At 48.5% G+C, this 12,089-nt stretch overlaps 1 protein-coding gene across 1 annotated transcript in view; it reads right to left on the bottom strand.

Moving 5' to 3' along the window:
* Positions 1-11,764, bottom strand: part of APC2 (APC regulator of Wnt signaling pathway 2) — a 44,608-nt gene extending 32,844 nt beyond the window's left edge. Inside the window, 1 exon segment of the mRNA XM_021008987.2 lies at positions 11,372-11,764. Within this exon segment, the coding sequence (XP_020864646.2) occupies positions 11,372-11,425 (54 nt within the window). The 5' untranslated portion in view covers positions 11,426-11,764.
* Between the last annotated feature and the right edge of the window lie 325 nt (positions 11,765-12,089).

Below are 12,089 nucleotides of genomic sequence, written 5' to 3'. Positions count from 1 at the left end.
CAAAACTTCTCCTCACCCTCGTGCAGCTCCTAGTTTAGGAGAAGGGACAAGATAAGACTAGGATGCACACACGTGTAATACCAGGTAGGATAAGGTCTGAAAGGAGAAACAGGCAGAGACAGCAGAACAGAGACGGAGAGAGAGAGGGTGGGAGGGCAAGAGAGAAAGAAGGGAGGGAGAGACAGAAAGAGTCAGAGCTAGTGAGCGAGCGAGCAAGAGACAGATGGAGAAAGTGAGGGACAGAGAGAGATAGAAAGGAAAAAAGAGGAGGACTGGGAAGGAGGGAAGGAGAAGAGACACAGACAGAGACCAGAACAGAGACGGAGAGAGAGAGAGGGTGGGAGGGCAAGAGAGAAAGAAGGGAGGGAGAGACAGAAAGAGTCAGAGCGAGTGAGTGAGCGAGCAAGAGACAGATGGAGAAAGTGAGAGACAGAGAGAGATAGAGAAGGAAAGAGAGGAGGACTGGGAGGGAGGGAAGGAGAAGAGACACAGACAGAGACCAGAACAGAGACGAAGAGAGAGAGGGGAAAAAAGAGGGAGAGGTGGGAGGGCAAGAGAGAAAGAAGGGAGGGAGAGACAGAGAGAGTCAGAGTGAGTGAGCGAGCGAGCAAGAGACAGACGGAGAAAGTGAGAGACAGAGAGAGATAGACAGGAAAAAAGAAGAGGACTGGGAAGGAGGGAAGGAGAAGAGACACAGACAGAGACCAGAACAGAGACGAAGAGAGAGAGGTGGGAGGGCAAGAGAGAAAGAAGGGAGGGAGAGACAGAAAGAGTCAGAGCGAGTGAGCGAGCGAGCAAGAGACAGATGGAGAAAGTGAGAGACAGAGAGAGATAGAGAAGGAAAGAGAGGAGGACTGGGAAGGAGGGAAGGAGAAGAGACACAGACAGAGACCAGAACAGAGACGAAGAGAGAGAGGGGAAAAAAGAGGGAGAGGTGGGAGGGCAAGAGAGAAAGGAGGGAGAGACAGAAAGAGTCAGAGTGAGTGAGCGAGCAAGCAAGAGACAGATGGAGAAAGTGAGAGACAGAGAGAGATAGAGAAGGAAAGAGAGGAGGACTGGGAGGGAGGGAAGGAGGAGAGACAGAAAGAGAGAGAGAGAGGAAAAGGAGTGGGGACAGGAAAGAAGAGATGAGGGAGAGAGAGGGACTGGGAGGAACCAGGGAGATTTTCTGCAAAAGGTAGCCCCTAAGCCTAGCCTTGAACTTCCAGGAAGATGTCAGGGGCAACTAGGTGTTGCATGGATGTAGAGCTGGGTCCAGAGTCAGGATGACTTGAGTTCAAATCTGGTCTCTGATACATACAAACTGTGTGACCCAGGGCAAGCTGTTTAATCTCTGCCTGCCTCAGTTTTCTCAACTGTAAAATGGGACAATAATAGAACCTATCTCCCAGGGTTGTTGTGAGGACCAAATGAGATAATATTTGTAAAGTGCTTCGCACAGTGCCTGGCATGTGGCAGGCACTATGTAAATACCAGCTATTACTAAGGAGGAGTTGTCCAGGTGGAGGCATGCACAAAGCAACGCACAAAGGCAAGAATGGGTCAGGTGGACTGGCTTCTCTTCATTGGGAGAGCAGGATAAATTCACCTTAGCTCATTTACCACAGAAGGGGCACTGAGGAGGCCCCTGGCCTGGGTAGGCTGTGCAGTCAGCCATGCTCCCTCACCTGGGCCACACCTTGACCAGATCATTAGGGTTCATTTTAGGGCCCGTGTGACGTCTCTTGAGTCAGAGGTACAACCTAAGGCCAGGGAACAGAGAGCAGCTTACGGGCCCACGTGGGACAGAGGCTTCTATATACCAGATTCAAGACCTTTTTTTTAATTTCAAGGGGCTTCTTTCTCCTTCACTAGATCCTTAAGAATTTACAGACAGGGGGGCAGCTAGGTGGCGCAGTGGATAGAGCACTGGCTCTGAAGTCAGGAGGACCTGAGTTCAAATCCAGCCTCAGACCAAAATACTTGACGCTTACTAGCTGTGTGACCCTGGGCAAGTCACTTAACCCCAATTGCCTAAAAAAACAAAACAAAACAAAACAAAAAGAATTTCCAGACAGGCCCATTCTAGCCCCTGGACCTCTCTGGGCACAACCTTGCAGCTAAAGACCCAGAAATGACCCGTGACTCTGTCCTAGTCCATTCCCTACCCTCAGAACCACTTCCATTGCTAGGGGCTCACCTAGCTTCATTGACTGTCCAGCCTGGGGCCACAGAAAAGGAAATCTTCCCCATGCCCTTGACTTGGGAGCCCTCTGGACCTCATCCTGCCTAACCCAGGTTTTGGAGAGGTGAAGGAAATCCTGTCCACTCCTGATCTAGGAACCCTCATTCTTCCTGCTCCCCAAACCTTCCACCCATTCCTCCTCTTCACACCCAACTTTGGGACTGTCACCAGAACCAATAAGACCTCAGCCAATCAACAAGCATCCACTAAGCACCTAATATGTGCCAGACCTTAGGTTAGGTTAGGAGGAGAGGTCTCCCACTGAATCGGTTACTCCTTCAACATGGCCCATGCCCATTCCCTCACGTCCAGCTTCCACTGGTTTGGATGCGGTGATGCAGAGATCCCTACCCCCACACACACAGAGGAGGAGGAAGGTGACGGAGTCTTTAAACGCAAATATGAACTCAGCAGGTGAGAGGACAGGAAGACAGGGTGGGGTTCAGCTGGGCCAGGTGGGATCCAAGAAAGTGCTGATGATATCCTTTAAGAAGGAGAGAGACAGAGAGTGAGAGAAGTCCTTTACCCATGGTTCTGTGAAGGCACAAATTCCCATCTCCTTGTGCCTCAGTTTCTCCATCAGCACAAAGGATAAAAAAAAAGGGCTGTTGATCTGTTCAGCTTCTGAAAGCAGGTACTGGAGAAAGAGATAAAGTGTGTGTGTGTGTGTGTGTGTGTGTGTGTGTGTGTGTGTGTGTGTGTGTCTGTGTCCATCCAAGTGTGTACGACCTCTGTGTCTGCGTCCAGGTATATATGAGTTCCATCTGTGTCCAGGTGTGCATAAACTGTGGATATCCATCCAGATATGCATGGATTGTGTGTGTGACAATGGCATGACAGAGAGAGAGAGAGACAGTGACAAAGAGGAGGACAGTGACAAAGGCAGACACAGAGACAGACAGAGATAGAGACAGAGACAGTAGCAAGGGACAGACAAATGAAGGGTCTCCGCTTACTTCACTTGTTGGGTCGCCTGTGGCCGCCTCAGTCTCCCTGAGCTCATCCCCAGGATGGCGAAGAAGGGGCAGAGCCAGGCCCAGGGCCAGCTGCGAATGAGTGGCCAAAAATCCCAAGTCCTGGGCCCCAAGCTCCAAGCCCTGAAGCCAGTCAACAGAACTTTGAGCTGGATGGTGTGTTCCCTGGGGCCAGTAGCTCTGCTGTAGGCTCAGCCCGGAAACAAAGCCCTGCTCAGGGCCTGGGCTTGGGGCCGATCAGTCTGTCAGCCACATCCCCAGCACTGGATGGAATCTCAGCAGAGGAGGGGGGAGGAGGAGGAGGAGGAGGGATGCGGGGATGCTGGCTGCTGGCAGCCAATGGCAGGCCTGAGAAGACTGTCTGGAACCATGGCAACAGCCAATGGCAGCTCTGGGGAGGGGGGACCTACCCCACCATTCTCACCATCATCAGGAGAAGCCACTGCTGCCTCTGTTCTGGGTACTATGGCCCCACTGCTGTGAATCTGATGATGGTACTAGCTCTGAAACCTGAATGGGGGCCAGAGGGAGGAGGGGTAGGGACAGTGGTGAAATATTAATTTGCAGATAAAGAATCCCCTTGTAAGATTGTTGGGGTTGGGGCCCAGGACACACTCCCTTAGTTTCAGGCAAAATGGATTCACAGAATGACAATCTTAGCATCACCAGATCTTAGTGTCAGAGATTAACAGAATCAAAAATCTTAAAATCACAGAATCATAAAATAAAAATCTTAGATTCTCAGCTTGGAGGCATAGCATCATAGAATCATAAACTTGAAAATCAGACTCTTAGAATCATCGAATCCAAATTTAATATTCACAAAACCTTAAAATCATCAAATTTTAGGTTTTTAAAATGAAATAATCATAGAAAGGTAGAGTTATAGGAGCTTAGATTCATAAAATATTAGACTCACAGAATCTTAGAAAAAGAAATTCTTAGGGGGCAGCTAGGTGGCACAGTGGATAGAGTACTGGCCCTGAAGTCAGGAGGACCTGAGTTCAAATCCAACCTCTCACACATAACACTAGCTGTGTGACTTTGGGGCAAGTCACTTAACCCCAACTGCCTCACAAAAAAAAAAAAGAAAGAAAGAAAAAAGAAAGTCTTACAATTTTAAGATTTTACGAGTAAGAAGGAGCCTCTAAGGTTGGATAGGGAAGACTTAGGATTTAGGATTATACCCACAAGTTATCTGAATCTGGGTTCTGAGTGAACATGTTGAATTATGATAGGATTTGTAAAAGATAAGTGAAAAGATCAATGGTGTCCATGGATGGGAGAAGCTGGGGTTCCCTATTCTCAAAGACCCTCCCTGACCCACTCCCCAGCACAACAAGGGAGTCCACAGCCATTCCTCTGCTTTGAACCCCAAGGATGCTTCAGGAGTGGATGAGCAAGGTTCTTAAGATAGACAGACTGGAAAGTCCCTAGGTTGGAAGCTAAGAACCTCTAGTTTCTGTGTTCAGGCTCCAGTCATCAGCCTGTGCCCTGAGAAGAAAAATTATAGAATATCTGAGCCAGCAAGGGCCTTAGAAATAATCCAGTTCAGCCCCCTCCTTTTACAGATAAGGAAACTGAGTGCCAGAGAGGGGAAATGCCTCATTAAGGGCTACACACAGTCATTCAGTGGCAGAGACAGGACTTGAATCCAGGCCTCTTGATTCTCAAATCAGGGCACTTTTACCAGTATTCCCTTAAAATGCACAGATGTGTCCCCTACTCTCCTTAGCTGGCTCTGGGGCAGAGGTATATGTGTTTGGAAAGCAGTGTTATGCTGAATTGTACATGAGAAGAATATTCCCAGATTCTCCTGCAACGTCTTGTTGTTCTGTCTGCCCCCAAGTTCTTCCCTGCTTCTTCTGTCCCTTTGTCTCTGCTTGCCCCTCTGAATCACCAGGCAGTGGCTCTGCCTTCCTTTTGCCAAACCAGAACAGCCCTCAGCTTCCTAAAGACCACACTTCTCTAAGCACGTGTACATGCAGGCACAGAACAGTACACACATAGGTACAATGCCTAGGTCTATACATGCAGATGTGTGCTTACAGGACAGAAATACACATACACTTCAGACTGAGTTCACAAGATGGAAGCCAAATTCCCGTCTCAGTCAGAACATCTCTGAGGTCTAGGTATGTTGCCAATCAATGGCACCCAGACAAAGAGTAGCCCCATCAACTCAGCATATAAAATCAGCCAATGGAAAATGGACCTCAAGGATTGATCTCCAAGACCAGAGTCAAAGATTGAAGTCAAAGGTCAACTTGAAAGATTGACCTTAAAAAGTCAATTTCAAAGATTAGAATTTATGGAGCCTAATGATCAGAATCTTATTATCGGGGTCATCAGAGCTAGAGGGGACTTTAGATATTCTCAAATCCATCCTCTCTTCATTTTATATATGGGGAAACTGAGGTCCCAGAGTGGGAGAAGGGACTTAAGTGCCCAAGGTCACACAGTTAGTGCCAGAACCGAAACTCACACTACCTCCCCTCAAGGGAAGACCTCAAAGATCCAAGTCAGTCCTTGTTGATTCCTCCTGAAGCCTTTGTCTCTGACTGAACTGAAAAGGCTTTAAAACCATCCCCTTCCTGAGAGCTCAGCCTCAGCCCCCAACCCATTCTGATGAGCAAAGTGATGGGTTGATGCAAATAAACATTTTCTGACAGACGTCACCTCCCAGCACATCTATCATGTCTGGAGCTCAGATATGGGCCACCTGGGGCTGGTTGAGGGATTAATGAATCTGAAACCAGTCACCCTCTCACTCCAGCCTGTGGGAGGGATGACACATTGACCAGACCCTCCCAAAGGGACCCTTGATGCCTCAATATGATTTCCTCCCTGCTGTTCCTTTTCCCAGATTTCCCTATGGGCAGACTGGGCAGTTTGAGGAAGCACTGTACTGGGTTTTATTCCCAGCTCTGCCATCAATTCATGGTATGATTTTGGACAAATCATACTTCTCTCTTAGCCTTGATTTCCCCATCTATAAAATAAAGTGGTTGGACCAAATTGTCTCTAAGAGTCCATCAAATCATAAATTTCCATCTTCTTTAGTCCCAGCTCTGATATATCCTAGTTTGGTGCTCTAAAGTCCTCCTTATTCATTCATTTATTCAATAAGCTCTGATTACATATGTTCTACATATGCCCCTTCCAGTTCTGAGATTTTTCCGTTATAATACTAACTCTTATTTCTGCAGTGATTTACAATTTGCTACATGTTTTCCCCATAACAATCCTATGAAGTAGATAGGATAAGTATTATTGTTCCCATTTTTCACATAAAGAAAAAAGCCCAAAGAAGGACTATGGCTACACAGTAGGTGGAGAAATAGGATTTAAACCCAGATTTTCTGACTCCAAGTTCTTTCCTCTCTATGCTCTTTCCATAGAATGTTCTATGTCTTAAAGTTTCTTCTGGCATTGACATTCCCTGCTTTATATCCTAAGGACTCTTCCATCTCTACCATTTTATGTTCTAAGGTTACTTTATAATCTATATTCTAATGACCCTTTACAACTCTGGTAATCTATGTTTTATTTTCTAAGGTCCTCCACAGATGTGTTCTAAGGTCCAGTCCATCACTGACATTCTATAATCTATAGCCTACTATTTCAGGATTCCAGCCGACTATGTAGAGATCAGCACCGTGGACAGAGCCTCAGCAGTTCACCAGTGCCTGCGTTGCGTTGTGTAAGTACATTTTTAAGAGTGGTGGGAATGGTGGCCATTTCTATTTCTTGTGGTTATTTCTCTCAAGCTGCACTCCTGGACCCTGCTCCTTGAAAGATCATCTAGTTCAGCCCCCTGCCTTTGTGGCAGGATCATTCTCAAAGCATCCCAGAGATATGGGAAGCAGACCTGCCTTTCCTTCAATTGAAGTAGGGCTAGGGTGGGGTTGGAGTGAGCTGGTGTCTCTGCATAACTGCCTTTATTGGATGTTCCCTGGCTCAAGTGACTTCTTCTAGAAAGCCCTCCTTAAACTACCCCAGCCCTATCCTGGTCAGTCTTTGAAATAAGGTTTGTCTCATTACCATATGTATGGGAAAGCAGCTGGGGTTCAGTGGAACCAGCAGCAGATTTGTAGCCAAAAGACTAAGGCTTCCAATTGAGCTTTGTTATATGTGTGACCTTGGACAAGTCACTTCATTACTCTTTGCCTCAGTTTCCTCTTCTGAAAAATAGGAGTAACATTTTTTTGGTCATGAGGATAAACAAATATTTAATAAATGCCCTCTTGATGTAAAATATAGCTGTAGGAGAGAAAGAGTGTGAAAGGGCTTGGCAAACCATCAGACACTATAGAAATATCAGTTATTTCCATGCTCCGATGGATTTGTGATCTCATCCATGCGGGTTCTCCCTTCAGTGATGCAAATAACAGCCCACCCACTCCTCATCTGATTCAATGTCAGTTTTATTTTGTTTGTTTGTCTCTTGGCTCTGTTATGCATGTGGGGGCCTTTCTCTGTATCCAGACTATGAGTCTGTGTTAGAGAGAAATTGAGAGATGGGATGGTCATCAGAGGCCCTTGAATCCAGCTTCCTCATCTTACAGGTGAGGAGACTGGGGACTAAAGAAATTAGTTGACTTGCCCAAGGTCCCATACAGAAGTGGGACCCCTGACTCCAGAACTCCAGAACCAGTGCTCTTCCTCTTTATCACAGACAAAGTAAGTTGTTTACTGAGAAACAGTTCAATTCAAGAAGCATTCCCTAAGTGCAGCCAGGTAGCACAATGGATAGTGCACTGGGCCTGGCATCAGGAAGACCTGAATTCAAATTCCACCTGTCACTTACAACCTGTGCCACCCAAGGAAAATCAGTTCACTTCTCTGGGCTCCAGTCTCCTCTCTTGTGGGGGGGTGGGACTCAAGGGCTCTAAGGACATTTACTAGCTGTGTTACTTGGGCAGGCCACTTAACCACTGCCTCAGTTTTTTCAGCTGTAAAATGGAGAAAGTAACAGCACTTACCTTTTAGGGTTGTTGAGAAGATCAAATGGGATAATATTTGTAAAACACCTAGCACAGTGCCTGACATATAGGCACTATATAAATGCTTCCCTTTCCCTCTCCTTCTTCCTCCTATGTGCCAGGCACTGTGTGAGGTGCTGGTGGTACAATGACTATATGTGTGTGTGTATATGTATGTGTATATATACACACACATTTGTGTCTATACATACACACATTTTTATATATTTGTGTGTTTATACATATATGCACATATGCGCACACACATATTTATACATATGTACATACATATACATATATACATAGACATACATATACATATACACACTCCAGCCCTACTTGAGAAGTTTACATTCTCTTGTGGGGAGCAATGACCATGTCTACATGCTCAGAGTGAATGAATGAGCCCAGGGCTAAACACAGTTGGTGGCAGGGGGAGGTTGGCGTGTCTTCCAAACAGACTGATGGACTGGAAAAGTATCAAATTTGTATAATCCAGAAAATCTGGGTTCAAATTCTGGCTCCATCACTTACTACTTGTCATGTAGGACAATCACTTAGCCTCTCTGGGCCTCTTACTTTCCCTGCTTGTAAAACTGGGGAGTTGGACTCAATAACACGTAAGATTTCTTCTAGCTAAAAATCTATGAACCCATGACTTGATCTTCAAATCGGTTCTAAAACTATTTATTAGAACACAGGAGGTCAGAGCTGAGAGGGCCCTTGGAACACAGGATGTCAGAGCTGGGAGGGCCCTTAGAACACAGGATGTCAGGGCTGGGAGGGCCCTTAGAATATGGAAGATCAGAGGTGGGAGGGCCCTTAGAACAGAGAAGGTCAGAGGTGGGAGGGCCCTTAGAACACAGGATGTCAGGGCTGGGAGGGCCCTTAGAACACAGGATGCCAGGGCTGGGAAATATCTTAGAGAGAGATCATCTGGTCTGATGCCATCATTTTCCAGAGAAGAAAACTGAGGTCCCTGCCCTAATAGATTTCCCATCACAGCCTGGTAGGGAAGATAAGCTACGTAGTATCATAAGGGCCACAAGGCAATCCTTAGGGAAAGAGTCCAGGCCTGAGAGCCAAACAACCTAGGTTCATTTCCTTGCTTTGCCACTTAGTATCTATGTAGACTTGGGCAAGTTATGTAGGCTCAGCTTTCACCTCAGTAAAATGGGTATGATAACAATTGCACAATGTGTCTCCCAGAGGAAGGTGATAATCTAATGAGATCATGTGTTAAAGGCACTTTGTAATCCGGAAAGGCCGCCTGGAAGCCGGGGAAAGGCAAAAATGAAGTACTGGGAGGGGTCAGAGGAAGGAGAGCTATGCATCAGTTCTTGGACTGAGAGTCAGGATGCGCCCAGATGCTAGTCCTCACTCCTTTCCCTCACTGTGTGACTTAGAAGGTTATTCCCCTCTCTGGGCCTCAGTTTCCCCACCTACAGAATAAGGAGTTTGGACTAGATGGTCTCTCAGCACTTCACCCACCTCACACCCCAACCCCTCTCACTCTGTAACCATGGAGAGAAATGTGAATATTCAAGGTGTCTTTTTTCTGTCTTACTCCCAAGATGAGTTGTCACCCATTGCCTACCCTCCCTCTTAGGGAGGGACCTGATGGAGAGGAGAAGGCATAGAGGTCCTGGGCTGTCTGCTCCCCTGGAACCCAGAATTTCATCCTACAAGCCCAGCCTACGGCCACCCCTCTTCCCTAGGAGGCCGCAGCACCAGCGACCTATCCATGAAGTAGTAGGCTGCTCCCAGAGACTCCCCTGTGGTTTCTTCCCAGACTGGGCTGTGTGATTCTGAGGGAATGTGCTGGCCTCTCTCTGCTGGAGGTACTGAGGGCAGCCAGGACTCAGGAAGTATTGTAAGGGATGTGAGGGGGTAGGGAAAAGAAGCCAGATTGCCAAGCAAGATTCAGGAATATAGGAGGATGTTCTGGAGAAAGTGATGCTCTGTAGTCTGACCTGGGTTTGGGGAAGGAGACGCTTTGGCGGGGGGAGATGTTTCCATCCTCCACATGCCCCCATCAGCCCCTAGCACGTCTCCTTCCCACAAGGCAAGGCCTTGGACTTAGAATCCAAAGACAGAGGAAGCAGCTCCCTGGCAACGGTCACCATGGGGACAGGGCCTCCCTTGCCAATTGGCTGGGGAAGTGCCAGGGCCAGGGATGGAGCGGTAGGGAAGGCTGGGGTAGAAGAGGAATGGAGAACCAGGCCTCCTGGGGACAGACTCTCCCACGGCTGGTTCCAGGCTGTGGTGCCAGCCTTTGGTGCCAGCCTCTGGCCTGGGGGGCCCAGATGTCCATTCCAGCTCCGCCCTAGCACCAAGGCCTGGTGAAGCCTCATCTCTGCAGCAGCCTTGTTTTCCTCCCCACCCCCCAAACCTCTCAAGGTGGTAGGGGCTAGAAGCATCAGAAATGGCTAGATAATTCTTTGAAAAAGAATCCACACACTGAGCTCCAATCTCCAATCCAGGCTTGAAAAATGTCCCCCTCTTTTCCCCTAAAACCCTCCCTCGACCCTCCCTTGCATTGTTCCCCTTAAAATCCTCCCCCAAGCCCAATTCCTTGAAACCCTCCCCTATTATCCCCCAAACCAGTCCCCTAAAGCCCCTCAAACTATGCCCCCACATTCCAGCCCTGAAACCTCGTCAAATTCCCTCACATTCTTCCTCCACCCAACCCCCAAACTAAGCCTTTCCTTCCCCAAAAGATCTCGGGGCACAGGGGCCCCGCCCTCTCTCTGTGGGACTCACCGCAGCGCCCCCCTCCAGGAAGGTTCTCCCCCCGAATCTGCACACCCTGTCAGGTCTGAAGGACACCAGCTACCTCCATCAGAGGCACCCCTAGACCCCATTCCTGTTCTCCCATCCCATCCCGCTCCGCACCCCTCTTCTCCCTATCTCCTTCCCCCATCACATCCCTTTGGCCCTTCATCGCCATACTCTTCCTCCCTCCCCATCCTCTAATCCTTATGCCCCTATCCCCTTGGCATCCAAACTTCTCTCCCCTCTTTTTATTCCTAACCCTCCCTCTTGGCCCAGACCTTGCCCTCCCCCCTAAATCTCCTCCCTTTCCAATCCTGCAGGGCAGGATAGGAAAAATACAGCCCTCCCCCCTCACCCTCCGCAGTAATCTCCCACCACCCCACCACCCCACCCCAAGCCTTGGCAGCTCCTACCTCGTCCCCAAAGAAGGTGGAATGGAGGAAAGAGAGAAACCACAGCAGCCCCATGGAGACTGCATCCTCCGGCGCCCGCCGTGCCCGCCCGCCCGGCTGCCCAGGCGCTCCGCCTCCCCTCCGCAGCCTCCTCCAGTGCAGCCGTGCCTACGCAGGGGCGCCAGAGGGCAGGAGAGGGAGGGAGCGGCCAAGCCCAGAAGAAACCTCCTCTGCCCCTCCAGGCACCATCCCCCCATCTGTTGGTTTGTCTATCTGTCCTCAGTCTGTCTCCCTCCACTGTTCACCTGTCTGTGCTTCATCTTCCTGTCCCTTTCCTCTGACCACTTTGTCTGTCCACCCCTAGGTGTCCTGCCCTGCTCCTCTGTCTTGTCTGTCTGTCATCCTTTTGTTTGTCTGTCCATTCTTCCTCTTCCTATCCCTCCCTCTCCATCTGTCTGTTTTTCCATCCTGCTCCTTGGTCCATCTGTCCTCTGCCTAATTGCCCCTCTCCTATACCCTTTTCCCATTCATCTCCCTGGTCCATCCGGAAGCCTTCTGTCCATCCGTTCATCTGTTTCTCCATTCCCAGTGATCAATCTGTCCCTCTCTTTTGCACTCTATTAATTTCTACTGTCTCCCCCATAGCAGGACAACAGTAATCACTCGATCTAGGCTCATTGACTACGAAATCATAAGCTAATGGGAAGAAGGGCCAGGCCATTAATACCGTGACTACAAG

The sequence above is a fragment of the Phascolarctos cinereus genome, unplaced genomic scaffold (assembly GCF_003287225.1).
Source record: "Phascolarctos cinereus isolate Bilbo 61053 unplaced genomic scaffold, phaCin_HiC Scaffold_4;HRSCAF=312, whole genome shotgun sequence".
Taxonomy (NCBI): Eukaryota; Metazoa; Chordata; class Mammalia; order Diprotodontia; family Phascolarctidae; genus Phascolarctos; species Phascolarctos cinereus.
Note: the sequence above shows the minus strand (reverse complement) of the source record. Positions and strands in the feature narration are given on the sequence as shown.